The sequence below is a fragment of the Emiliania huxleyi genome (assembly GCF_000372725.1).
Source record: "Emiliania huxleyi CCMP1516 unplaced genomic scaffold EMIHUscaffold_105, whole genome shotgun sequence".
Classification (NCBI taxonomy): domain Eukaryota; phylum Haptophyta; order Isochrysidales; family Noelaerhabdaceae; genus Emiliania; species Emiliania huxleyi.
The window spans coordinates 183,146-207,699 of NW_005202113.1; the positions used below are offsets into that span (position 1 = coordinate 183,146).

The 24,554-nt window shown below is 68.0% G+C and overlaps 6 protein-coding genes across 6 annotated transcripts; 3 read left to right on the forward strand and 3 right to left on the reverse strand.

Annotated features, from left to right (window-relative positions):
- Positions 1-15: 15 nt before the first annotated feature.
- Positions 16-3,014, reverse strand: EMIHUDRAFT_454260 (hypothetical protein). The gene is made up of 5 exons (XM_005792730.1): positions 2,190-3,014; positions 1,988-2,113; positions 1,589-1,654; positions 1,311-1,514; positions 16-1,221 (listed from the first exon to the last, which is right to left on the reverse strand). Exons 1-5 carry the CDS (start codon positions 2,904-2,906, stop codon positions 817-819), a joined length of 1,518 nt encoding a protein of 505 aa, XP_005792787.1. The 5' UTR covers positions 2,907-3,014; the 3' UTR covers positions 16-816.
- A 2,785-nt stretch (positions 3,015-5,799) lies between these two features.
- On the forward strand, positions 5,800-6,063 carry EMIHUDRAFT_69702 (hypothetical protein; the record flags this gene model as incomplete). Its single annotated transcript, XM_005792731.1, has 1 exon — positions 5,800-6,063. A coding segment is annotated over one exon (264 nt), but the record flags the coding sequence as incomplete, so codon positions are not given.
- Positions 6,064-7,129: 1,066 nt separating this feature from the next.
- EMIHUDRAFT_222811 (hypothetical protein) lies at positions 7,130-8,617 on the forward strand (the record flags this gene model as incomplete). Its single annotated transcript, XM_005792732.1, has 5 exons — positions 7,130-7,145; positions 7,452-7,768; positions 7,914-8,027; positions 8,108-8,308; positions 8,558-8,617. 5 exons carry the CDS (start codon positions 7,130-7,132, stop codon positions 8,615-8,617), a joined length of 708 nt encoding a protein of 235 aa, XP_005792789.1.
- Positions 8,618-13,338: 4,721 nt separating this feature from the next.
- Positions 13,339-14,677, reverse strand: EMIHUDRAFT_108556 (hypothetical protein; the record flags this gene model as incomplete). Its single annotated transcript, XM_005792733.1, has 2 exons — positions 13,339-13,773; positions 13,934-14,677. 2 exons carry the CDS (start codon positions 14,675-14,677, stop codon positions 13,339-13,341), a joined length of 1,179 nt encoding a protein of 392 aa, XP_005792790.1.
- Positions 14,678-22,037: 7,360 nt separating this feature from the next.
- Positions 22,038-23,440, forward strand: EMIHUDRAFT_439663 (hypothetical protein). The gene has a single exon (XM_005792734.1). It carries the CDS (start codon positions 22,171-22,173, stop codon positions 23,191-23,193), a length of 1,023 nt encoding a protein of 340 aa, XP_005792791.1. The 5' UTR covers positions 22,038-22,170; the 3' UTR covers positions 23,194-23,440.
- An 82-nt stretch (positions 23,441-23,522) lies between these two features.
- EMIHUDRAFT_222817 (hypothetical protein) lies at positions 23,523-24,323 on the reverse strand (the record flags this gene model as incomplete). The annotated part of the gene is made up of 1 exon (XM_005792735.1): positions 23,523-24,323. The coding sequence occupies one exon, from the start codon at positions 24,321-24,323 to the stop codon at positions 23,523-23,525; it is 801 nt and encodes a 266-aa protein (XP_005792792.1).
- Between the last annotated feature and the right edge of the window lie 231 nt (positions 24,324-24,554).

Below are 24,554 nucleotides of genomic sequence, written 5' to 3' on the forward strand. Positions count from 1 at the left end.
CGCCCTGCCCGTCAGGCGGACCTAGCCCGAAGGCTCCTCGCAGCCTTCGCAGCGCAGGACGCAGACGGGCTCGCCGCAGCCGTGTCGGACGGCACGCTCGCCGCCGTCGACAACACCGTCGCCTTGCTCGCTCGCGACCTGACCCTCGCCTCGGCACGCGTGCCTGCCGCCTACCTCGCCCCGCCGGCCAGGCGACCCGCCGCCGCAGGCTCCGGCGCGGCGTCGGGAGGCGGCTGCCTCGCCAGCTCGGCGGCCGCCCACGCGAGCGAGCAGCCGGTCGGCACGGGAGACTTTGGCGAGATGGCCCCGGAGGACGAGCTCGAGGACGACGACTTGACGTGACGGCGTGCGAGGTGCGAGACGGCGCCCCGCGCCACACGGGACACAGGAGACAGGACACGCCGGCAGCCCGGAGGCGCCGAGCGCGGCACCGCCCTGCCGGCGTTGGCTCAGCCCCCGTGCCCCGAGCCCCGTGCGGCTGCCCACCTGGAATCCTACCGCGGTGTATTACCCCGAAGCTGGACGCGTGCACCGCTGCACGTGGACGGTGGCGAGAGGGTGTGTGGAAGTGCTTTCGTTTCGAGTTTCGTTGGCGGCCCGCAAGTACATCTCGTATGCATGTGTAATACTGCCCTAGACTACACGACCATGTCGCAGGGTGCAGTTGGAATATGGTGGAGCGCGCCGGGCTCATGCCTCACATCGATGCGCAGCGGGAGCCCCTCGCGCCTCGGCGCTCGGGCGGTGTGTGCGGGGGGACCGCGCTGCGTGGCTGCGGTGCCACCCCCATCTACCCCCCAAGCAACACGCGCCACCTCAGAAGGAGAAGGCGCGCTTGGCGGTGACCTTCGGTGCGCCGCCCAGCGGGAAGGTGGCTGCGATGGTCGCGTCGATGGTCGCCGAGTCTTCGTACTCCACCTCGCCAGTGCCGTCCCTGGGCGACACCTTTGCCGAGAGCGTGCGCCCCTCCGTCAGCTGCGTGTCGTACTCGAGCTCGTACGTCAGGGAGTGGTCGAGCCCGCCCTTGCCGCCGCCCTTGGAGGATAGCAGGCCGACCGCCCGCAGCCCCGAGCCGAGCATCGTCGAGAGCCGCAGCTTCGACTCGTTGTCGCCGAGCGTGTGGGACAGCTCGAGGTCGCACTCACGCTCGTTGACCGAGAGGGTGCGCGTGCCCGTCACCCGCGTCACGCGAGAGGAGAGGCCGTCGACCTCGGCCTCGACCTGTGGGGTGGGGTGGGGGTGGGGTGGGGGTGGGTGGGGTGGGTGGGTGGGGTGGGGTGAGGGTGGGTGGGGTGGCGTGGCGTGGCGACCTCGATCGTGGTGCCGTCTTCGGTCGAGGTCTCGAGGGTCGCCTCGAGCGGTCCGCCGAAGTTCGACGCGAGCTCGTATTTGATCTTGTCCACGGCTCCGCTCAGCGAGGCGCTCTTGAGGAACTTGTCGTTCTCGGCGCGGTCGTACTCGGCGGTGACCGTCGCGGCGTTACCGAGCAGTTTGAAGGCCTGTGACCACTTGCCCTGCGCGGCGGGATGGGGCGGTGGCGACGGCGGCGGTGCGGTGGGGTTGAACGCCGCTCCGCGCTCTCCCACACCTTGATGTTGTCGAGAGAGGGCGTTTTCGATCCCAGATCGCCCGAGATCAGCTCGACCGACCCCGACTGAGGACGAGGCGCTGGCGGCGCGGCGCGGCCGGCAAGGATAGGGGCGACGGAGAGCGAGAGCATGAAGCCTCGTGTGTGAGTGACAGGGTTTGGGGCACACAAAATGAACGACACGCGCGGAAGAAAACCAGGGCAAAAGCGGCTTTCTGCGTCTTCTTTCTTTCACCCGCCGGGGCCGCGCAACCGACTCAGAATCGACGCCGGGTCCTCCGCGTCCACGTCGGAGAGGAAGACGCGCCTCTCGGCCTCGCCGACATTGTCGCGGGCGGCCGTGCCGAGCGGCGGCGCCGCCGCGTGCAGGTAGGAGAGGAACGGGTCGCTCGTCTCCACGGTGACGCTCCCCGCCGCCAGAGGGAGCTTTAGCAGCCAGGCGTGCAGCATCATGCGAGGCGCCGCCGTGTCGCCCGTGTAGGCCACGTCGCCGACGATGCCTATAGGGAGCCACTCCGGCCGAGCCTGAGGCGCGGACGGGGAGGAGGGCGCGCCGCCGCCGCAACGCCGGCGCGCCGTGGCCCAGGTGGAGGCAGTGGACGCGCAGCTGGTGCCTCCGGCCCGTGAGCGGCCGCAGCAGCAGCTTGCTCGCCGGGCGGCCGTCGTCGAGGTAGCCGCGGCCGACGAGCGCGCACTCGGTCCGCGCTGGCCCGCAGTGCTTCCCCGGCGCGCCATCGACGGCCATGCGGAAGCCGCGCTCGTCGCTCTCGTCGAGGCCGATGGCGCGCTCGCAGACGGCCTGCACCCACTGCACGTGTCCGTGCACGAGCGCGAGATAGCACTTGCGGGCGGTCCGGCCTGCGAAGCAGGCGGCGGCCATCTTGGCGGCGCGCTTGCTCAGCGCGACACACAGGACGCCGCTGGTCGCATAGTCAAGCTGGTGCGCGAGCCGGAAGCCAAAGGCGGTCGTCGGGTCGACGTGCTCCGGGTGACATGCACCGAGCTGGGTCTGCAGCGTGACGGGCTCGGCCGGGTGATCGATGTGCAGATCAGGGAGCTTGAACGCGAACAGATAGTCGGCGTGCCGCAGCACATGCAGGTCAGACAGCAGCCACCTGTTTCGCTTTCGGCAAGTGGCGGTGCCGGCGGCATCGGCGTCCGCCTGACTGCGTCGCAGTCGCGCACACACGAGCCTGCGTAGGCGATGCCAGTATTTGGTGAGCACGAAAGCAAGAGCAAGCGACGAACTCAGCATCAGCGTCCGCGTCGATCGACACACCACGCGTAGCGCCGCTGCCGAGCTGTTGCCGATTGGCATTGGCGTGTGTAGCCGGTCAGCAGTGTCGTCGGCTCGGCGCCGGTGCGGGAGACGGGCCCCAGCTGTAATCGCAGCGAGGCGGCGCGAAATCCGCCCAACGCGAATGTGCTGGGTTCGGGCACCGCCCGGGTAGGGGGGTAGCTCAGGGGCCAGCCACCACTGGGACGTCCGTTACACGCCCAAATCAGGGTTAGGGGGGTAGGAGGTAAGGAAACCCCTACCCTACCCCCCAAACACCTCGAACCCTGAGCTCGCAGCGCCCCGCCTCGCGCGTTGTTTTCCTTTCTTATTTCTTCGCCACTTCTCGACGTTTTCCCTCTTTCCGCGTTCCCTTTGTTCCGAAATGTTTCCCTGCCGCTCAATCCACAAAACAAAATCTCTCCTCAATCCATCCGCAAAAAGAAAGAAGAAATACGGCGCACGCTTCCCCCAAATTGCGAGAGAGAGATTCAACATTGTGGATTCGGCGACGATGTTTACTGCGAAGAATTTTACAACAAAGCTCGTTGGAGGACGTGCCAAAAGTGCAGCCTCGGCCGTCCCCAACCAAACAAAGCCGCCATGGCCCTGGCTATCGCACCCGCCATCCACCTCGGCGCCCAGTGCGGCCCCAAGATCGAGCTCGCCTCCGTCAAGTTCGGCCCCTACCCGGGCTACGGGGGCCCCTTCTCGTCGGTCAATGGCAAAGTCTCCCTTTACTCGGACGGCGATGGCGTGCAGGCTGCCACCCACGCCGTCGCCCGCCCAGCTGCCCGTTGCAACTGTCGCTAATCTCACAGCCCCACGCCGCCCTACCCACAGACCTTCGTCTACGACCTGTCGGGCCTCGACACGGGCTGCACCGGCACCGACCCGCTCGAACTCTCCGGCAACGCGTGCGGCATCCACATCCACTCTGGCTTCACCTGCTCCAGCGCCTCCGAGGTCGGGGGGCACTATTACGTGTCCCCCGCGGCCGACCCGTGGTCCGACGGCGGCATGGGCGTGGACTACGTCGCGTTCTACAGCACGACAACCGGAACTGCCTCGGGCAACTTCGACGCCGACACGGGCGCGACTACAAGCGACCTGCTGGGCCGGGCCTTTGTCGTCCACGACGCGAACGGCGGGCGCATCGCGTGCGCGCTGATGGAGCCCGTGGTGGACCCGCTGTGCGTGACCAACTTCGCAACCTACCCCGGCTACTACGGCGCCTTCCCCGACGCGACGGGTGTCATCACGATGGCTACTGTGGACAAGACCACGCAGTACTTCGACTATACGCTCAAGGGCCTCGACCTCGGCACACCGCGCGCAGCCCGCGACCACGCCCGCGACCGCGCCCGCGACCGCGACTGCGACCGCGTCCAGCCCATTCTCCGTCCACGCCACGCACAGGCTGCGCTGGCGGGTACAACGCCTCGTACGGCAACTCGTGTGGCCTTCACATCCACTCGGGCTCCTCGTGCGAGGCCGCCAGCGAGGTTGGCGGTCACTACGCCACGAACGGCTTCGCCGACCCGTGGACGGAGAAGAGCCTCTCCTACGTCTCCTCCTCCAACGGCAACGCGGAGGGGAAGCTTTCCGCCGTCACTGGCGGCACCTCGCTCGATGTGCTCGGCAAGGCCTTTGTCGTGCACGGGTATGACGGCGGCCGCATCGCGTGCGGCACGCTCGAGTACTGCGACCCCTGTGGGCCGCCTCCACCGCCGGCAAACGTGTGCAAGCCGTGGTGCAAGAACAACCCCGAAAAGCACTGCCCCAAAACCCAGCTTTGCGGCGGCTGCTACTTTTGCTACCACTAGCTGCCTGGGTGGGGGGCAACCAAGGAACGCCTCAGCGGAACAGCCTTTCCCGCAGCCTGCTCCTGAGCCTCTCCTTTCCCACCCGCTTGGCACCTTTTTCCGCATCGGGTTTTTTCCCTGACCCTGTGTGGTGGGGCGACGGCTTTTCCCTGAGTGTGCCGGGGGCCGCGCCTTGTCTGTCGTGTGAAAGCGCCATAGGACGTATTTTCTTCTCAACAACAGGTCTGTTAATCGTGCTATGCGACGGCCGGTTTGTAAAATTCTTCTTGCATGCTTTGCGTCTCGAGAATTCTTCTTTTGTGAGAGGGGCGTCTCGTAAAATACTAAGATTCTTCTTTTGGTAGCGAGGCCTGGATTCGGTACTTCAGCTTCATCGTACACCCTTCTCTAGAGTGACACCCAGCGAGGGGCAGACCTCTCGATGATGGACGAGCCATGGCCTCGAGGCCATGGCGCGAGTTCACACCATCCCAATATCAAACGCGCCATTAGCGCGCCAGCACGACTTATACGTCAATTACGCCACCAACGATAACACTTTCGATGTTTGTGAGTGTTCCGACGGGCGTTGATCGAATCCCTCGTGCGACAAATCACGACTCCCACCGAGCCGCGCCGCGCTGCGCGCGCGCGCGGCTCACTCGCTACCACCGACACCCGCGTGCGTGTCTCACTATTCTCGAGGGGGTATCAAGGTATGCTCTAGGCCTCTGTGGGGACCCATCTCGGCTGGGTATCAAGGTATCATCGGCGGCCGCGCAGCGAAGCGACAATTCACACCTCGCACCGAGGACCCAGCCCTCCCGCATGGTGCGCCCCGGTATCATTCAAACTCTGTGCGCTTCCGCCGTACCCGCCTCCCTCCTGCGCGACGCTCATTCGAGCGCGTTGTCTGTCTCGGCGCGCGCGCAGCGCGCGAAGAGGTGTGAAGAGGGGGGTCGTGTCCGGTGTGAAGGGTAGCTCACGAGGGTATCAGTGTTTCGTCCGGCGAGGATCACTTTTTTCAGCAGAGCCTTAGCGCGGATTTATCATTTAACCATGGTATTTCACCCCCCGCCTTCACCCTTTGGGGGACCCGCTGTGTGCGGGGCGGGCCCCTGCACGGAGCCATGTCCCAGCGCCCACCACCGCCGCAGCGGCAGCCCGGAGACTGGACCTGCCCGGGCTGCGGCGCCAACGTCTTCAAGAGCAAGGCTGAATGCTTCAAGTGCAAGGCGCCGCGTCCGGAGAGGCCGGCTGACGGCGATGGCGGCGCCAGCCGTGCGCCGCCGCCGAAGCGGCGCGGCGATTGGACGTGCCCGCAGTGCGCTGCCAACGTCTTCGCCTCAAACAGCGAGTGCTTTCGCTGCCAGACGCCGCGCCCGGTCGGCGGCGGTGGCGGGACGGCGTTCCCTCCGCCAAACGAGGCTGGTGAGGCTGGATGCGGCGACGGCGGCGGCGGCGGCGGCGAGGGCGGCGGCGGGCCTCCGCAGCGGCGCCGCGGCGACTGGCAGTGTCCGAACTGCCAGGCGAACGTCTTTGCGTCGCGCAGCGAGTGCTACCGCTGCCACGCGCCCAAGCCGGACGAGAGCGGCGCGGAGCTCGGCGAGTCGCAGCCCGCAGAGGAGCGGTCGGTGCTCAAGGCGAGGTGGCTGCTGGAGGAGGCGGCGCGGCTCGAGGAGCAGGCGCGGCGCGAGGAGGGCGGGTGGGAGGACGAGGCGGACGACGCGCCCGGCCGCGCCTTTGTGCCGCAAGAGGCTGCGTACCGCTGGCACAAGCGCGACGACGCGTCAACGCGGCTCGAGCCGGCGGCGAAGCGGCGGATGATGGTGGAGGCGGCGGGGGAGCGGACGGCGGCGGGCGGGCTCGTCGCGCCGCGCATCAACGAGGCGCACAGGCGGGAGTGGGGGGGCGCGAGCAAAGGGTGGAGGGTGTGGGGGAGGGTGGCTCTGCACGGCTCTGCTGCGGGCGTCCGAGGGGGCGGCGAGGAGGGGCGGAATGCCCGGGTGTGAAGTGTGTGGTGTGAAGGTTAGGTGTGAGAGTGAGGTGTGAGGTGCGAGGCGTGAGGCGTGAGGCGTGAGGTGTGAGCCCCCGCGACCCCCCCGCAGGTGCTCGAGGTGTCGACGGCGGCGGCGCGGCGTCCGCAGGCGCAGCTCCCGCCCGGCACTCGTCTCGTGGCCGGGACTGCGTCGGCGATGACGAACCCGCGCCCGTCTACGCAACTCGTCTGCCTGCACGACCTCTCGCAGCTCCTCGCCGCCGCCGGACCCTCCGCTGCGGCGGCGGCGCCCTCAGCCCCCTCCGGCGCCCAGGCCGCCTCTGCGCCCGCCCCAGAGCCCGACCCCGCCGCGGCGCGCCGCTCGCTCTTCGGCCTCGTCGAGGCGCGGCGGCGGCGGGGAGGGGAGAGACTCGCCGTCGGCTTCCCCTCGAGTCGCGCCGGAATGGCCCGAGACTAGGCGCATGCCGGCGGAGAGGAGTGCGCGGCGTGGGTGGCGTCCGAGCTACCACGTCGGCTGGCGGCGCGCCTCGCCGACTGCTCCGACTCGGCGGCGATCAAGGCGGCGGTCCGCGAGGCGTACGAGGCGTGCGACGCCGCCCTGATCGCAGAGGCAGAGGCGCGCGGATGGGGAGGCGGCTGCGGCGTCGGCACGCGCACCGCCCTCCTCCCGCCACCTCGCCCCGCCCCGGCCGCCCCTCATCCCGGCCGCCCCTTCACCCCGCCGCCGCCGCGCTGTCAGGCCTCCTCCTCGTCGACACGTGATATACACATATGCACTGTCAGGCCTCCTCCTCGTCGACACGTGCCCCACGCCGCCGCGCGCGTACCTCGCCAGCCTGGGCGCCGGGCGCGCCTTTGCCTGCTGCAAGCAGGACGGCCAGGCGGCGCGCGCGGTGCCGCTGGGCAGGCCGCACTCCGCCGCCGACGCGAAGGAGAAGGGGCGGCTCGCAAAGGCGGGCGCCACCGCGAGCGGCGGACTTGTCTGTGGGCTCCCCGTCTCGCGCTCGCTCGGCGACGGCGCGGCCAAGCGGGCCGCGCCGGGCGTGCTGCTCCCCATGCCGGACGTGTCCTCCTTCGACATCAGCGCCGCGCAGCGCTTTGTGCGCCCTCCGCAGCCCCCTGCCGAGATGCGCCGAGATGCGCCGAGATGCCGAGAGGCGCCGAGAGGCGCCGAGAGGCGCCGTTTGCGTGTGGCGGCGGCCCCGCCCCGCCGCTGACCGAGGGCGGCGCGCGCTCTCTCCACAGGTGCTGCTTGGCTCGAGCGGCGCGTGGAAGGGAGGCGCCGCCGCCGGCGAGACCGCCGTGCAGAAGCTCAGCGCGGAGCTCGCGCGGATGGACGCGCGGCGCAACGAGATTGCGGTGATGGCGCACGCTCGCGGGGGCTTTCCCGCCCCGCCGCCTCTCACGCTGGCCGCCCCTCGCCCCACTCGCCACCGCAGGCGATGCTCTCGGACGACTCCCGCCTCGCCCTGCTGGCTGCGGGGAGGGTGAATGCGCTGCAGCGTGAGCGAGACGAGCGCGCATGCGAGGGTGCCGTGCTCGCCGACCTCTCTCGCTCCCTGGCGGGAGGCAAGCAGCTGGCCGACCCGCCGTTTGCCCTCCTCCTCGTGCGGACCCTGCCGCCGGACGACCGCGCCGCGGTGGCGCTGCACGCGGCCTCCACCGCCGCCGCCGCCGCCGCCGCCGCGGCGCTCGCGAGTGCGCAGCCAGCCGGCGCATTGGGTTCTGGTGGCGCAGGGCCAGGGGAGGCGTCAGAGGTGGCGGGGGAGGCGGAGAAGGGGGCTGCGGCGGCGGGGGCGGAGGTGGAGGAGGAGGAGGAGGAGGAGGAGGAGGAGATGGACGAGGAGGAGCGGGCCGCCCTCGCGCAGCGTGAGGAGCAGCGCCGGCAGGAGGCGAAGGAGCGAGGTGCGGCGGCGGAGCAGGCCAATGTGGTGGTCGACTTTTTCTAGCCCCCAGCGCCCGGGTTAATCGCCGCCACTCTCACTGGCAGCATGCTCAAACAATGCCCTTGGCCCAATGCTCGCGGCCTAGAACGCCCGGTCCGCGCCCCGGTCTGTGCGGTCTCCCGCTGTCTTTTTGCTTCTTACATTCTCCGTGTGTGTATAGAAGTCTACCTTACCTTACCTTACCGTAAGGCTTACCTTCGAGAGAACCTAATGTTTTTACACCTTGTGATTTTTGGGTCAAAATCGTCGTGATTTCCAGAAGCCGTTTGCGCCTAAGTCCCCAGCGCGTAGCGGCGGGTGTGCGCGTCCCGGAGCGTCCGAGGCGGGTAGTGCATGTCGGGCTTCGCCGTGTACGACGACAGTGTCAGCAGCGGAGGTGCTGGTGGCACTGGTGGCAGCGGCGGCGACGGCGGCGTGCGCGTGGGTGCCGACAGCGACTTGTTCTTTGACGCCATGGAGGACGAGCCGTGCTGCCGCTGTGGCATGTGGGGCGGCAACGCGGATTCGATGCCATGCGACGACGTACACACGCTGCTGGGGGCTGAGATGCTCACCACGTGCGGCGTCTGTGGGGTGATGCGCCAAGAAGACGCGCCTGAGGCGCTGGCGGGAACGGCGGCAGGTAGCGAGGATGAAGAGGAGGAGGAGGAGGAGGAGGAAGAGGAGGGGGGGGAGAACGAGGACCCGGGCGGGAACATGTCGGACGACGGGTTCGGCGAGGGCGGCGGCGGGGGCGGCGGCGGCAGCGGCGGAAAACGCGACATGAAGCAGATCCGCGCTCACATCGGCGAGTTGTACGAGATGCGCAATCCTGACAAGCGCGAGACGCCGAAGTCGAGGCACAAGGCGGCGCTCACGGTAGCTACGGTCATCTCGGAGCTGCTCGCCAAGCGCCCCCTGCTCGAGGCCGAGATTGTCAACCTCGTCATCCACCAGCGGTCGGCGCCGGTGCGCGCAAAGCTGCGGCTGCTCCACACGATGCAGCAGGAGCAGTACCTCGCTGCGCGCGACGTCGTCCGCTTCCTCGAGACGAAGTGCTTCAACGCGCTGCACTCGCTCGACATACGCGCGAACAAGACGCTCTCCATCTCCATCCTCAACGCGATACGCGCCTTTTCGACGGTCGACGGGAAGCGGATTCTCTTGCCGCACGGCATGCCTCCCGCCTTCGGTAAGGGGCAGGTCAACACACGCAAGTCGAACACCGAGCAGGGCATCGGGCGCAGCCCCCTCCTCGCCCCGTTCGCGGTCAAGTCGTCTGTCGAGATTCGCGAGCAGATGGACGTCACCCTCGGCGGGCGGGAGCTGCACCTCGCGACCGACCACGACGGCGCTGCGTGGGACGTCTGCGTGACTGGCACCGAGGTCTTCCAGCAGGCGTTGAAGGAGGGCAACCTGCTGCCGCGCCCCCCCAACATTCTGCGACGGCTGCAGCTGCTCTTTGACGGCCACGGCTGGACGAAGGCCATCGGCGCCGCCCGCTTCCTCCTCCGCACGCCGGAGCTCCGGCGCGACTTCAACGCGACCAGGTTCGCTCGCGACTACAACTTCATCCTCGGCGCGGACAAGCTCGCCTACCTCGAGCTGGCGATCCGCACGGGCGGCGAGAAGTCCCTCTTCGCGCGGGCGATGGCTGGCTGCAAGGTGGAGGAGGTGCCCGTCGCCTCGCTGCCCGACAACGTGCGCAACTCGGAGGTCCCGCCGTGCTCCGAGGAGACGGGCTCGCTCCACGCCTTCCAGCGCTTGGCGGCCATCAGGTGCGCTCTCGCCCCGTAGATGCCTCAACCTAGTATATCCCGCCCACCCTAGTCCCAGTTCCTAGCACTAGCCGCAGCCGTAGCAGTAGCAGTAGCGTAGTAGTAGCACAGGGCGGCTGAGAGGCGATAGTAGAGGCGAGGAGAGCGAGAGGAGAGCGAGAGCGTGCCGCTGTGTGAACCGACTGTGAACTCACTTTTCTCTCAAGAAATGCAACGCGAGATTAATCTTGCCGACTGCAACCGGGCCGTTTTCTCATAAACAGGCGAGATAGCATAAAGAGAGCTTTAATAACGACTGTGAACTTACCCAGACGACTTCGCTACCCGTACCGCGACTACTCTGGGTACCCTCACCGACTCTGACCGCCCATCCCCCGCTTCGTAGTTGCACCGTGCGGCTCACGCTTCCAGCCGGCCAGGGGCCGGATCAGGACGTGTGCCAGGTCTGCCCCGACGAGCAGGAGGTCGAGCTGACCACCGCGGGCGACCGTGCGGCGGCGCACGCCGCAGGTGCGATCGACACGCCCGTCTGCCGCCACGGCTGTTGCTTCCGCTGCTGCCTGCCAAAGTCGAAGTGGTTCGACGTTGCGGCAATCAACCGGGCGTGGCGGCGCAACTTCGCCTATCAGTGCACCGCCAATCACGTCAACCTGCGGCGCATTCTCGGCGACAAGCTCGAGCCGGGCGAGGACTTTCGGTGCCCGCATTGCAATGTGCTGGTCGACGAGGCCCTCGAAAAGAAGGAGGCGGAGGAGTGGGAGGCGGCGGACGAGGCGGGCCGCGACAAAATTCGGCTGAAGCACAGCAAGTCGCATTCCGGCGCGCTGCGGGGGAAGACGCCGCTGCTGCCGATGGACAACTGCAAACGGGCTTCGAGCGCGCTGCATCGCCGCATGAATGCTTGCGGCAATAACATCGCCGCGACGTTCATGGCGGTGCCGTTCAAGCCGAAGATGCGCGACGCGGCCAACGAGCTGCTCAAGAAGCACAAGGTGGTGTGGCGCTTCCCGACAAAGAAGAAGAAGCGCGCATCTACACCCCTCGGCAATGACGCGCGCAAGTTTCACAGCTGCCCTGGCCTCATCGTCGGGCTCGTCGAGATCTTCTACCCCGATGCAAAGGAGGGGGCGCAGAAGGAGCTGGTGGACTTGCGCCGCGCAGCGGCCGGCGCCACGGACGTGCGCAACGCGCCCGACGAGCAGCAGGCGCGCCCCCTCGACTTAGCGCAAAATCGAGGCTCACAAAAAAGAAAACACTCTAATACTATCTTATAACCGGCCATCACCACACACCCTAGGCGTCCCGCCGCGCCTCGGCAGCCAACAAGCGCAAGGCGCCGACGCGGGGGCCGGTCGATGACGTCGCGATGATCGGCGGAGGGCAGGTGGAGGCGGAGGAGCTGTCGGAATACGCGGCCGGGCGGCGGGCCGAGGCAGCGCAGGCGCGCGCGCCGGCGCCGGCGCGGCGCGCCGCGGCGGATGACGACGTCCTCGACGACGCCAGCGCGCCCGACGACTCCAGTGTCGACGACGCCCTCGACCTCTCTGGCGGCGGCCCCGACGACGAGAATGGCGAGATGCGCGACTACCTCGAGCTGGAGGAGAACGAGGCCACCGGCACCGCGCTGACCGCCATCCGCGTGTGGTTGACGTCGATCAAGCACCAGGCCGACGTGCACGCGCCGATCGGCAAGTACGTGGGAGGCGTCTGGGTCGACGGCCACTTCGACATGGAGCAGCGGCGCGAGTACGGTGAGAAGGGGCAGGCGTCGGGGCTCGCGTGGGCGCAGGCGCTGCAGAAGCACACCGCGAACAGGGCGGCGTGGCAGTACCCGCACGACTCGGCCGCCCACTTCCTCGAGGATGCGCTCGAGCACGGCGCCGCCTCCCGCAACGACGACTCGATCCTCGAGAAGGGGAACCGTCTCGTCAAGCGCATCGGCGACCGCTGCATCTTCCGGTGCTCCCTCCACAGCATCATCCCATGCACCGCTCTGCGCTCACAGCCGATCCGACTGCCCCGTGCCTGCAGGGGCGGCAAGAACCCGACGGCCACGGTCGGCCCCGACGGCGAGAAGATCTACCAGCAGCCCTACTGGGACAAGATCATCTTTGTCGAGGAGTACGACTCGGACGGCAAGCCGACCGGGCAGCTCGTTGAGAAGACGATCCGCGTCCGGGCGATGCTCGGGCACGCGGCGCAGAAGCAGCGGCTGCACGCGTGCGCGCAGCTGCTCGAGTACGAGCTGCGCGGCAACAAGCAGCAGCGCACCGACAAGGTGCAGGCGACGCTCGACCGGCGGGCGGAGGTGCGGGAGGAGGGCCGCGACGCGACGCTGAACGCCGCGGAGAATCTCGAGAGCAAGCTCGCCGTCGTCTCGGTGGAGCAGCCGAGCAGCAGCAGTGCCGCGGAGGCGGAGAGCGCCGGCTCAGCAGCAGCAGCAGCAGCAGCAGCAGCAGCAGGAGGGCCGTCGAGCGGATCCTCGCCGATCATCCTCTCGGAGCCCTACATCGCAAAGATGAAGGTGCCCGACTTGAAGGCCGCGCTATTGGCGCGCGGGGTGGCGTCATCGAAAAAACTTAAGGCCGACTTGGCGGCGGAGCTCAAGGCGCTCGAGCAGCGGCGCGCGGCGCGGACATAGGCGGCAGAAGAAAACGTGCCCGCCGACGCGCGTTGCAGATGGCGTATCGCAGTTTCCGACAGACTGCGTGCAGCGGGCTAGCAGTGCCCCGACAGACTGTAGTACGTTTCCATGTGCAATGGGCTAGCAGTGTCCCGACAGACTGCGTGCAGCGGGCTAGCAGTGTCCCGATAGACTGTAGTACGTTCCATGACCATGTGCAATGGGCTAGCAGTGTCCCGACAGACTGTGTGCAGTGGGCTAGCAGTGTCCCGATAGACTGCGTACGCATGAACACTCTCATATTATTATTATTCCGACGCGCTCTCCTAGACGTAGGGGGCACACTAGAGCGGCTGCAAAAACTGGAGCATGTCCGCCGAGACCTGTCCAGCTGGGAGGTTGCGTGCGTGGTGCGCGAGCGCCTTCTTGTAGCCATGGATCACCTGGGGGGAGTAGAACTCGCCGTCTGCTGCGTTGCCCGGCCGTGCCCACCGAAAGATCCGGTCGGTCGCCAGCGAGAAGAAGTGGCCCGTCACGATGAGCTGCGTGGCCGCCGCCGGCTCGTCCGCGCCGACGCGCTGGGTACGGAAGCGGAACTCGAGCGGCGGCACCAGCAGCATGAGCGTGCCATTCTCCTGCTTCTTGACGACCGAGGAGAGGAAGGGGCGGATCATCTCGTCGACAATGTCCTGCGAGCTGATTTTGAAGCTGTCCTCGATGTGCTTGCCGCCGTGCCCGCCCCGGAGCGCCGTGATCTCGCTCACGTACTTCTTGAGGTGCTCTGCGGGGGTGGGAGGGGGGGGGGGGTGGGCTCGAGCGGGAGGGAGTGGCTTGGGTTGTCGGCTCGCCTGGCGCGTCGGCCTTGATGCGCTGGTGGAGGAAGAAGACGACCCACGGCGGACAAATGGCTAGTTTAAGGAGGAGTCGCGAGTGCGCGACCCCGCGCTGCTTGTCGAGCACGCGGAACATGTGCCGAGCGAGCTCGTTGCGGTAGGACCCAACCAGCTGCGCCGCGACGTCCTCCGTTACGTGAAGCTGATCCTGCATGACAAAGGGAGTGCCGCCGCCGCTCGCCCGACCCCGGCCGGACGGCACAAAGCTCTCGACGAGCGCCGGGTCGATATCGTCCTCGTCCACCCACTGGTAGCGCACGCACGCGAGGCCTTCCGCCATATCCGCCTCGCTCAGGTCCCACTCGGGTCCCCAGTCAACCCAGTACTGCAGAATGCCCTCGCGTATGCGGCTCTTGAGCACCGCGTGCACCTGAAACTGGTCGTCGCCGAGGTGCCCAGCGGCCCCGCCCCAGACCGCCTCCGGGTCCACCTCCATGTTCTCCACCGCGGCGCCGACTCGAGCGACACGGTCGGCAGGAACCGTCTCATCCCACCTCGCCGCCCAGCCGAGGAAGTGGACGCGGTACTCGCCGTCCTCGGTGACGTGCACAATCTTGGCGCCGTACCACTTCCCGAACCTGTCGCGGGCTTGGACCTCATCGCCGGCAGAGAAGCTGCCGATGCCGCGCACACGCGCCGAGTCCACCCACTCGTCGCACCTTGCGTTCCAGCCGTGGTAGTGCACCTTGTAGCTCAGGCCGCTGCTCTCCTCGAGGCTCTGCTTTATTACCGCCTGATACCACACCCCGTTCTGCTCGGCATCCACCTTTGTGCCAGCGGCCAGTGGCATGCCCCCCCGCACGCTCTGGGGACTTAGACGAATCGAGCTACGCAAATCGCGACGATTTTGCTAGGGCACCGTCACAAGGTGTACTCGAATTTGCCATGTGCATGCACATGCACATGTGCATGCGCGTTTGTGCATGTCACATGCACATGCACATGTGCATGTGCATGTGCTCTGGATCCTCTGTGAACAGAGTACAGACATTCCGAACACTCTCTCGGCTGTCGGCTCTCAAGACTCAACAAACAACAATGTGTGAGTGTTGTTTATTATTGCTCTCTGTGCTTGTGCGCACTTCATCCTTCATGCGAACGGGTGGTGGTGGTGGTTGGGGGGGTGGGGTTATCCCAGCCGCCCGCCGAGCCAAGAATTTACTAAACGAGGGAGAATTCGTGCTTTGTGGTGACGACCACGAGTGGCCTGCCCAGCTTTGGACGCCTGGTTTCATGATGGCGGAGATGAGGCCGCCCAGGCGCAAGGCCGCGGGCAACGCAAGTCCCACTAGCAAGGCCGCGGGCGACGCAAGTCCCACTAGCGTGCTCTCCTACCGGCTGGCGCCGGACGTCTCAACAGCGCCGGACAACGCAGGCACCGCTGACGACAACGAGAGCGGTGGTTCACCCTCGGTTCACATGCCGTCAGAGATGATGCACGGGGTGGTGCTCGCAACCCTGATGGTGGTAGGCGTGTACTGCTGGCCGTCTTGACACTGTAAGCCCTACCCCTCCTGTTGGATGCTCGGATGCTCACCGCGTTGCGAGTTTTGTGCGCGTGATATGTGCAGAGTGTTTTCCCCTGTGCGGGTGTCCCGTGTTCAGTGCGTTGAAGCCAAACCTGTGTGCATAGCTCTCTGCATACCCACTCTTCAAAACGAGCAAACATCGACACCGCTGTGCGACTCGTCATATCGCGCCGTCCTATCCCTGGCAGAGGCACTGCTGGTGAAAGCTCACCGCCCGCCCCCTCCAGCAGCCGAGGTAGCACTCCCTCTGCCAGCGGAGGCAGGCCTGTGAGTGTTCGGCGACCTCCACCTCGGAGACGGCGTCGCTGCCGTCCGCCTGCGGCAGCACACGCCTCGAGCCGCCGCGCTCCTCCCCGCTGCTCCCCATACAGCGGTGGTTGCCGACGCAGGTGGGCCCGTCCCAGAGCTCCACCACCAGTGTGCGCCGCGTACCGCCCCGCCAGGCGCCCACCGCGTGCGGCTTATGCGAGAGGAAGACCAGCGCGTCGCCGCGCTCGAACGGCTGCTCGTCCTCGAAGCAGGTGTGCGGCGGGCTTCCCGCAAAGGTGGGCGCGAGCATCCGGCCGCCCTCAAAGTCGGAGGTGTCGCTGAGCAGGATGTCGCACGTGAAGAGCGACCCGAAGTCTGTGTGCGTCGCGCACTCCTTTCTTCCCCGCTCAGAGTACTCGTGGAGCTCGACAGACCGCACCTGCCGCACGCGTGGGGCGGAGAGTGAGCTGCGGCGGCGGCGCAGCTTGCGGCGTGGGAAGGGAGCGACTCGCACGTTGACGCCGTGCACGCCGTCGCCGGGCAGCGGCAGCTGCAGCGCCGCGAGCACGCCCCAGTTGTCTGCGTCAACCCTTGCCACGTGGGCGCAGATCCGCTCGACTAGAGGCTTCAGCGCCACAGGCAAACTGCCGCGCTGCAGGTACATGGTCGACTCCGAGTCGGGCTCCTTGCCGCCGGCGTTCGCGGCCCGAAGCTCCTCGGCCGTCGAGAGGAGGAGGCCGATCTCGGCCGCGCTCGCAAAGCCCTCGGTCCGAATCATCGCCGTGCGCTGCGCCGCGGCGGGCTCGAGGAGCGCGGCGCCTAACAGCGGCTGCCGCGCGCCCGCCGCCACGCGGTCGCGCTTGCCGAGGATGCTGTCGTCGGAGCGGCACATACACAACACAGTGCGGCGAGAGACAGTGATTCTGTCGATAATAAGCGCGGTTCGCGCGCGTTCGTGCTCACTCTGACCCTTCGCCAACTAAAAAACACCGCACCGCTGCCGACTTAGTGTGGGGAGGGTCGGCGAGCACTCACTCACTAGGCGGCGCCGCAGGGCCGGGGCACTGGCCACGGCCTCGCCGACCACTAGAAAAGGCGGCCCACCCACTACGCGCACTATCTTAGTGCGCGGGGTGGCGGGAGGCACTCACCCCTACTGTCTGAATACGTTTTCCACGTATTCCAAATGACCTCCCAGAGGCCTGTATTCCACCCGTATTCCACCCGTATTCCACGTATTCCATGGAATACGCCGTATTCCAAGCTCCAAAAATGGACGTATTCCGTATAAAATTTTCTTCGCTCCGCGAATTCAGACAGTAGGCACTCACCCACTAGCCTGCTCGCCCGCGGCCCACTCACTACGCGCACCAACTTAGTGCGCGGGGTATGGCGGGAGGCACTCACCCACTGTCCGGACACCGCCGGACCACTCCCCTCGCGGCCGGCCGGAGGCACTCACTTCCGCGCACTAAGTTAGTGCGCATAGTGTCCCGGCCTCCGACCACGACTCCCGGGAGCACTTCACCACTTGACCCGCCTCGGCGCACCACTAGCCCTCGTCAAGCTCACAGACTAACTTGCGTCGACTTAGTTCCCGCGCGGGCCTTCTAGGCCCGCGGGTAGTCTCACCCCATCCCCAGGGCCTCCAGGGCTCGCACCTCAACCTCTCACAGACCAGTGCACAGCGCCATAGGACGTATTTTCTTCTCAATAACAAGGCTGTGAATGTGTGTGTGTGCGGTGCTGCCCTTCGAGAGAGTGAGAGAAATCAGTGGCTTTTGTTATTTTTGTTTTGTTACTCTCTCATGTGGCAAGCGCTCCAACGAAGGGCAGGATGACAACGGCCAAAGAAAGAAAGAAAATACGCGGCCGACGCACCTGGAGCACTAGTGCCATCAACCTCACATCCAGGGCCGGGGAGCTGAGGAGCGCACCCAGCGGGCCGGATGATCGGGATCGGGTTACGGGCTAGAGAGCCCTAGCCCCGGGGGTGCGCGTTCGCAGGGAAGGGGCCGTAAAGTAAACACGGGTCCCCGAGGGTTGGCTCTGCGCTCCGGGTTTCCCCTAGCAGCGGAACGCCCCCTCTACTCGGGGCTAGTAGACACCAGACACTAGCACGACAACACACACATTCCTCACTGACGTCACCACTAGGAACCCCCCGCTCCGCGCACGGTCTCCTCATCCCCACTCCGAGGGGGGCCCTCCCTCCCCTCGGTCCTCCCTCCTGTTCGCCTTCCGATGGTCATGCGACGACTGTGGGGCCCGGCCTCCCCTCCTAGCCTTCTTTGGCCGCGGTCCCGTCGCCGTTTCGTCTTCTCTGCCCGATCCCGCTGACTCCACCTCCGGCGACCCCGCTCCTCCCGACCCCCTGGGCGAGGACGGTGGCGTTGGGTCACACCCGCTTCCACCCCCGGGAGGTCGAGCCCGCTCTCCCTGGTCGACGAGTCGCGCCCGCACCCGCGGCCTCTCTATCGTCCTTGGCTCGCCCCCCCCCCTCCGCCGGCTCCTCTTCAGGCTCGGGGAGGCGTGGCCCTCCCTGTCGAAGATCGCGGTGATCCGGCTGCCACTGCGACGGGCCTTCCCCCGGTGAGCTCGTACGTCCCGACTCCACTCGCAGAGGCCGCGTCAGCTCATCTCTCGCCTCCTCCGACAGTTGACCCCAAGCCCCCCCTGGGGCCCTCCGGCCTCAGCCTTCCGGCTCGCCGGCGGGCCCGTTATCGTATTGCGGCAACTCCCCTCCCCCAGCTCCTCCTCCCGGGTACTCCAGCCTCCGGCGGGGCGGTCCTGGATCCCCTAGGTTATTCCGATCGGGTCCATACGGTGGCGGCCCCGCCGGCGGCGGGGGTGGAGGCGGTGACGGATGGGAGCTTTTTTTCTCTCCTTTTCTTCCCCGCTGCCCAGGTGTAGTTTATTTTTGCTTGGGGCGGAACTCATGCTGAAATTCTGGAAAAACCTGGCCGGCCCCTGCCCTGCCCTGCCCCTACCTACCTACCTACCTACCTACCTACCCTACTTATGGGAAACTCAAAAAGAAATCATGGGACGACGGGTGAAGGTGGGGTACTATTAGACCTACTATACCAACTAAGATCTAAGTGATGGTTGGTGGTACTCTCCTGCAACCACAGAGAGATTTTTGTGTGTCAACCACAGTCCTTCCTTTGACATGGCAGGCAGGCCATTCTCAAGCCCTACAAGCACCAGATCACCCATTTGGGGAGGGTTGGCATCGTGATTTGCGCGAAAATTTTCTTTTTATGCTGTGAAAATTCCAGCGTGAAGAGAGGGGGAAACCCGACGGGAGGGCGAGACCTACCCTACCTGCCCCTAAACCTAGAGGGTAGGGGTGCGGAAGACGGCGAGGAGGGGGCGGCGGCGGCGGCGGCGGAAGCGCGCGCGCGGCGCGCGCGGCGGAGGGGCGGAGCAGCGACCGCTGGCGCGGCCGCTGCTCCGTCTGTGCCAGGGACGCGCGCTCTGCGCCGCTGCAGAGCGCGCGCGTCAGGCAAGGGTGGGCAAGCGTGGCGGCGCGGGACGCGCGGCGGCGGCGGCGAGCAGCCGAGTGCTCCGTGCGCGGTGAGGCGGCCGGGCGAGGCGCGGCGGGTGCCGGGGCAAGGGAGCAGCCCACACCCGGCGTCGCTTTTTGAGCGACGCCTGCAGCACGCCTGCGCAGGGGCCGCAGGACGGTCAGTTGTGGGGCGAGGTGGTGCCGGCCGCGGGCCGGGTGCAAGGCGCCGGCCTCGGCGCCGCCTCGGCGCGCCGCACGGGCGCGGCGAGCCTCTGAGCGGGAGCCGAAGGTTAGCCGTGGTGGGAGGTGGTAGGTGGTAGGTGGGGGTGAGTTGACTTTGCCGCAGAGGCCGTCCCTAGCTGTGAACGAAGGGAGAGTATTCTTCTAGTGATCCCTTGAGGCACAAGTCGGTCATCACGCGCGGCCTTCCGCGGCGGCCTTCCGGCTCCCGCTAGCCTGCCAGCGGCCACCCACATCATGCCCTACTTCGCCACCACCGAGCTCGGCACGCTCCTGCAGGACGCGGATGGCTCGGTCGAGTACACCGTCTCTGCGGACGGCACTCTGCTCTTTGCGCTCTCCGACCTTGCGCTCGTGGCGCAGCACGACGAGCACGTGCTCCTCGCGCGTGTCGCGCGCGCCATCGACTCGCAGATCGAGAGCATGCTCGGCGACGCCGTCGTGACCGAGCCGTGGATCCGTGCCGACCGTGAGGTGTGGGAGCTGCAGCGGTGGCAGCCGTTCGTCAAGTGGGGCTCGAGCTTCCCCGGCCACCTCTACCCGGGCGAGCGGCGGTGGGTCCGCCGCGACCGCTCCCGAAGTACGCAGAGCGGCTTCTCCACCCGCGGCTGGAGGCTCGACCCGTCGGTCGTGACGGCCGACGGCTGGGCCTACGCGCTCGTCCCGGGCCGGCTGCGGGCGCGGCAGGAGGTGCTGCGCGCGCACAAGTGGGTGCGGTGGCGGCGGTGGGTCCCCGACGCGCCCTCGACCGCGGCCCGCACCATCACCTCGCCGAGGGGCGACAAGCTCTACTGCGAGGCGCCCGCCTTCGCCGCGGCGCTGCAGCTCTGCCGGCACTGGCGCAGCGAGAGGAGCGCAGAGGCGGGCAGGCTGGCGGCCGCGCCAGCGGCGGAGAGGCTGGAAGCGCGGGCGTCCCCGGTCTTCGCCAGCGAGAGCAGCCCCGGCGTTCCGCTCCTCGCCTCGCGCTCGAGCTCGCCGCCGCCCTCCTCCTCGCTGTGGACGCCCATCTCGTCGGTGCGCCTGCTCGAGCAGGCCGAGGCGGGGGGCGGGTCGGAGGGCGCATCGCCGCCGTGCCCCTCCTCCCCGGGGAGGTGGCGGCGGCTCGGCGAGGACGGCCTGCCGGACAGCCCCGCGCTCGACGCGGCGCTCCTCTCCGCCTGCTGGGGGAGGGGCTCCTCGTACGCAGAGTGGGCGGCCCACTTCGGCCTGCCCGAGGACCTGCCGCCCGAGCTGCAGCGCACGGGGACGCTCCGCTTCGCCGGCGGCGGCGGCGCGCGGCGCACACCCCGCCCGCCCGGCCGCACCGCCGCCCTCGCCCGCCGGCTGCACTCCGCCGTCGGCGAGCTGCAGGCGATGGCCCAGTCGCCGCGCCGGCTGATCCCGCGCCGCGCGTACGACGCGACGGTCGCGATGGCGGCGCCTGTGCCTGCGCTGCTCGTCCGGCACCTCGCCCGCCCCGCCGCCGCTTGCGCCGCCGCCGCGGTCGCCGTCGTCCTGCTGATGGCGCTGGCGGACGCGGCGGGCGACGGCGGCGGCGGCAGGGACAGGGACAGCCTCCCTGCCGGCTGCTCGGGCCTGTCGCTGCTGGCGCAGCGGCGGCTGCTGGCGCACCACCCGACGGCGCCCGTGCTGGGCGTGGACTGCCCGGTCGACAGGCTGGTCGGCTTCTCGTCGCCGCTCCCGTGGCGCGAGCAGGTCGTGTGGGTGCGCGTGGCGCTGCTCCAGTCGGCGGAGGAGGTCGTGTGTCTCCTCGGCTGGTGCCTCGCGCCGGCGGCGAGCTCCGCCCGCACCGTGTCCTCGTTCGTCACGCTCTCCTCCGTCGTGGCCGCCTGCGCCCTGTGCGGAGCCCTCTGGGTGTGGCTCCGCCTCCCGACGCTCCTCGGCGCGCTCTTCTCGCGCGCGGTGACGCGCTTCGGCACCAAGGGCCACCCGATCTGGCTGCGCTCGCTGCACGTGCGGCCGTCGGTGACGCGAGACCCGCCCTCCTGCGCGCGCGGCCCCTCCGGCGCGCGCGGCCCCTCCGGCGCGCGCGGCCCCTCCGGCGCGGGCCGGCGCGAGTGGCGGCTCCACCTGCACGCCCACGCCGAGGGGTTCGGCTTCGCCAACCCGCCCGGCTACCCGCACCGCGCCTTCATCGAGGCCGAGGCGTGCTCGGTGCGCGCTTCGGCGCCGCTGCGCGCGCTCTGGCGCTGCCTCGTGGACGAGAAGGTTCCGCTCCCGACGAGGAAGGACCCGGCCTACCAGGGGTACGGCGTCTTCTCCTTCGACTCGGTCGACGTCTCCGGCCTCACCATCAACTTTGAGATGCAGGGCGGCGAGTTCAACGTCAACGGCTTCACGCGCCTGCTCGCGACGGCCGAGGTGCGCCGCAAGCTGGGCGAGCAGGCGCCGCTGCCAAACGTGCTGAGCGTGCACGTCGGCACGGCGACCGGGCTTCGCACCACCCGCGCCAACCTCCTCACCGGCGAAAAGTCGTGCCGGCCGCAGGTCGTGCTGCGGGTGCGGGGCACGCGGCTGCAGACCAGCCGCACGGCGCAGCGGCGAGCCTCGGGCGGAGGCAGCGGAGGCGGCGGAGGCGGCGGAGGCGGCGGAGGGGGCGGAGGGGGCGGAGGCAGCGGCGGGCTCTGGTCCGAGTACTCGTCGCCCGAGTACCACTGGGGGGAGGACCTGCAGTTGCCGCTGACCGACCCGTCCGCGGTGCTGCACGTCTGCGTGTACGACGGCGGCACCCCGCCGGCCTTGCTAGGACAGTGGATGACGACGCTCAAGTGGCTGGTGCTCGACCCGTACAACAGCGAGCACTCGAGCCTGCACGTGGGGCGCGACGGCGTCGCGTCCGGCTGGTTCGTGCTCTCGGATCAATCTTGGCGCGGCCTCGGCAAGTGCGGCGAGATCCACCTGCGCCTCGCGTGGAGGCACGCGCATGGAGCGGAGCCGCCGCCCTCGCACCGGCAGACGGCGCTCGAGCAGCTGTCGATGAACTCGACCGAGTCGGCGCTGCGGCTTGGCAACCCCGCGGGCGTGCAGGCGATGCTCTCCTCGCTGCCGTACTTGCTGCACGTGCGGCGCATCACGCTGCGCGAGGTCGAGTTCTTCGTCAAGGACCTCTTCATGGGCCACAAGGGGCAGGCCGAGGCCGGCAAGCAGCAGGACCGGATCAACGTCGCGCTGCTCGAGATCAACCGCAAGTTCGAGCCAAAGGACCCGGCCGACCCGGGCCTCACCATCTGGGACTTCCTCGTCCGCTTCTTCGCCAAGCAGGCCTTCCCGCAGGTGCTCGACCTCCGCCGACCCGGCCCGCTCGCCGCCTTCATGCGGCAGGCCGTCGAGGGGATCCACTCGCACCACATGGGCTTCTGGTTCGCGGTGCACACCTCGCACATGAACTTTTGGCAGAACGTCGCCGAGCAGTTCAAAGGAGGCGGCGCGAGCCCGACCTCCACGCCCGCCCCATCCACGCCAGCCGCCCCGGCCGGCGAGGACGGCGCCGCAGCAGAGGCGCCGCCCGCCGAGACGCCGCTCCTCCCGCCGCCCCGGAGCAACCCGTTCCGCAACGCGTGGCACGCCTTCGAGACGCCGCCCCGCACGCCGCTCCGTGCGCGACCCCCCTCCCCCTTTGGAAGCCCGCGCGGCAGCCCGCGCGGGGGCGCCGCGAAGCCGCCCCGGCCGAGCCAAGCCTCGTCGTGGACCGAGGCGATCCCGCTCGACCAGCCCGAGCGGCGCGAGCGGCTGGCCAGCCCCCCAAAGGCAGCAAGCTCTCGCGCCTCGCCATGGTGAGACCCCGTGCCGCGCCTTCGTCCCCACTTGTCTCCGCTTGACACTGTGCATCTCCCATGCCCCTCTTGCCTCTTCCCGTTCGCCCGTGCATCTCTCTTCATGCGTGCCCCTCCGCGCTCCGGGCGCTCCGGCGAGCGCCCGTTACGCCTTGTCAACGAAACGTGTACCGCGCTACCGTGTGCGTCTGTGGTCTGTAGAGACTGTACCGTGCTCCGTGGGTAGTGTTGTCAAGACGATCTGCCGCGAAGTTACCCGGGGGGAAACACCCCCCCCATCCTATGTTTGACATAGGTCCGGCATATCTCAGATAATTGCTTCGTAGAGTCGTCTCAGGCTTCCTCTCGTGGCCTCTTGCGCTCCCCGCCCTCCACTTTTACCACCACTGCTGACTCATCCGGCGGAGGTCGCGTCGGCGGTGCGGGCGGCGTGGTCGAGACCGCGGGAGCCCCGCCAGCCGTCGTCGCCACGGCAGGGGGCTCGGCGGCCGACTCCTCTCCATCCTTCCTGCGAGCCGCTGCGACCGCCTCTCGCAGTAGCCGGTTGGGTATCGTGCGGACAGATGCAGCTGCGGTATTGCACTCGGGGCAGGCGCCGCGCATGCGCAGCGCGTCCTGTAGCGCGCCCTGCGAGAAGGAGGTGCCGCAGCATGTGGTGATGACGGCGTCTTCGAAGAGTCGGCCCGTGAGCGGGCAGATCAGCTTGGAGGCGTACCGGCCGGCGGTCCGCGCCACGGCGCGCGTCTCCTCCTCGAGCGGCGGTGCGGCGGGCGCCCCGGCAAGCGAGGGCCCGCCGGCGGACCCTGGCGGCGGCGAGCCTTCGTCACGCCCGTCGCCGTCGAGCGAAAGCTCGCGCTCCATGATCTTTGACGTGATCGGAGCGCGCCGCTGGGCCGGCACGCGCCTCACGAGCACCGCGACGTTGCGTCCCACGCTCGAGTCGGGCGCGAAGACCTCCGAGGTCTGCGCGTTGGATATCTCGAGGTCTGACTTGGCCCACATATCCTTGTTAATGCCCTGCGTGCGGATGATCTCAGCCTTGAGGTCGAGGACGCGGATCGAAGGGCCGTCGAACTGCACCGTATGCACCGCCGTCTGGCTCTTGAACTTGTACTGCACCGTGCTGCGGGCCATATCGCGGGTGTCGCTATATATGAGGCTCGCAGGATCCGCTCAGGACCTGGCGCGCGAGCGAAACCGAGATCAGCCGGCTGCGGCGCTTTGCCTTTGGCCGCACCTCAAAAAAATGCGTTGCGCATCAACGGGTGTCCCAAGTGCTCGGGTTCGCGGGAGCCTCCGTGGTCAGCGCTGGCAGACTTTTTGCTCATGTGGAGATTTATCCGCGGCCCGCGTACTCGATACACG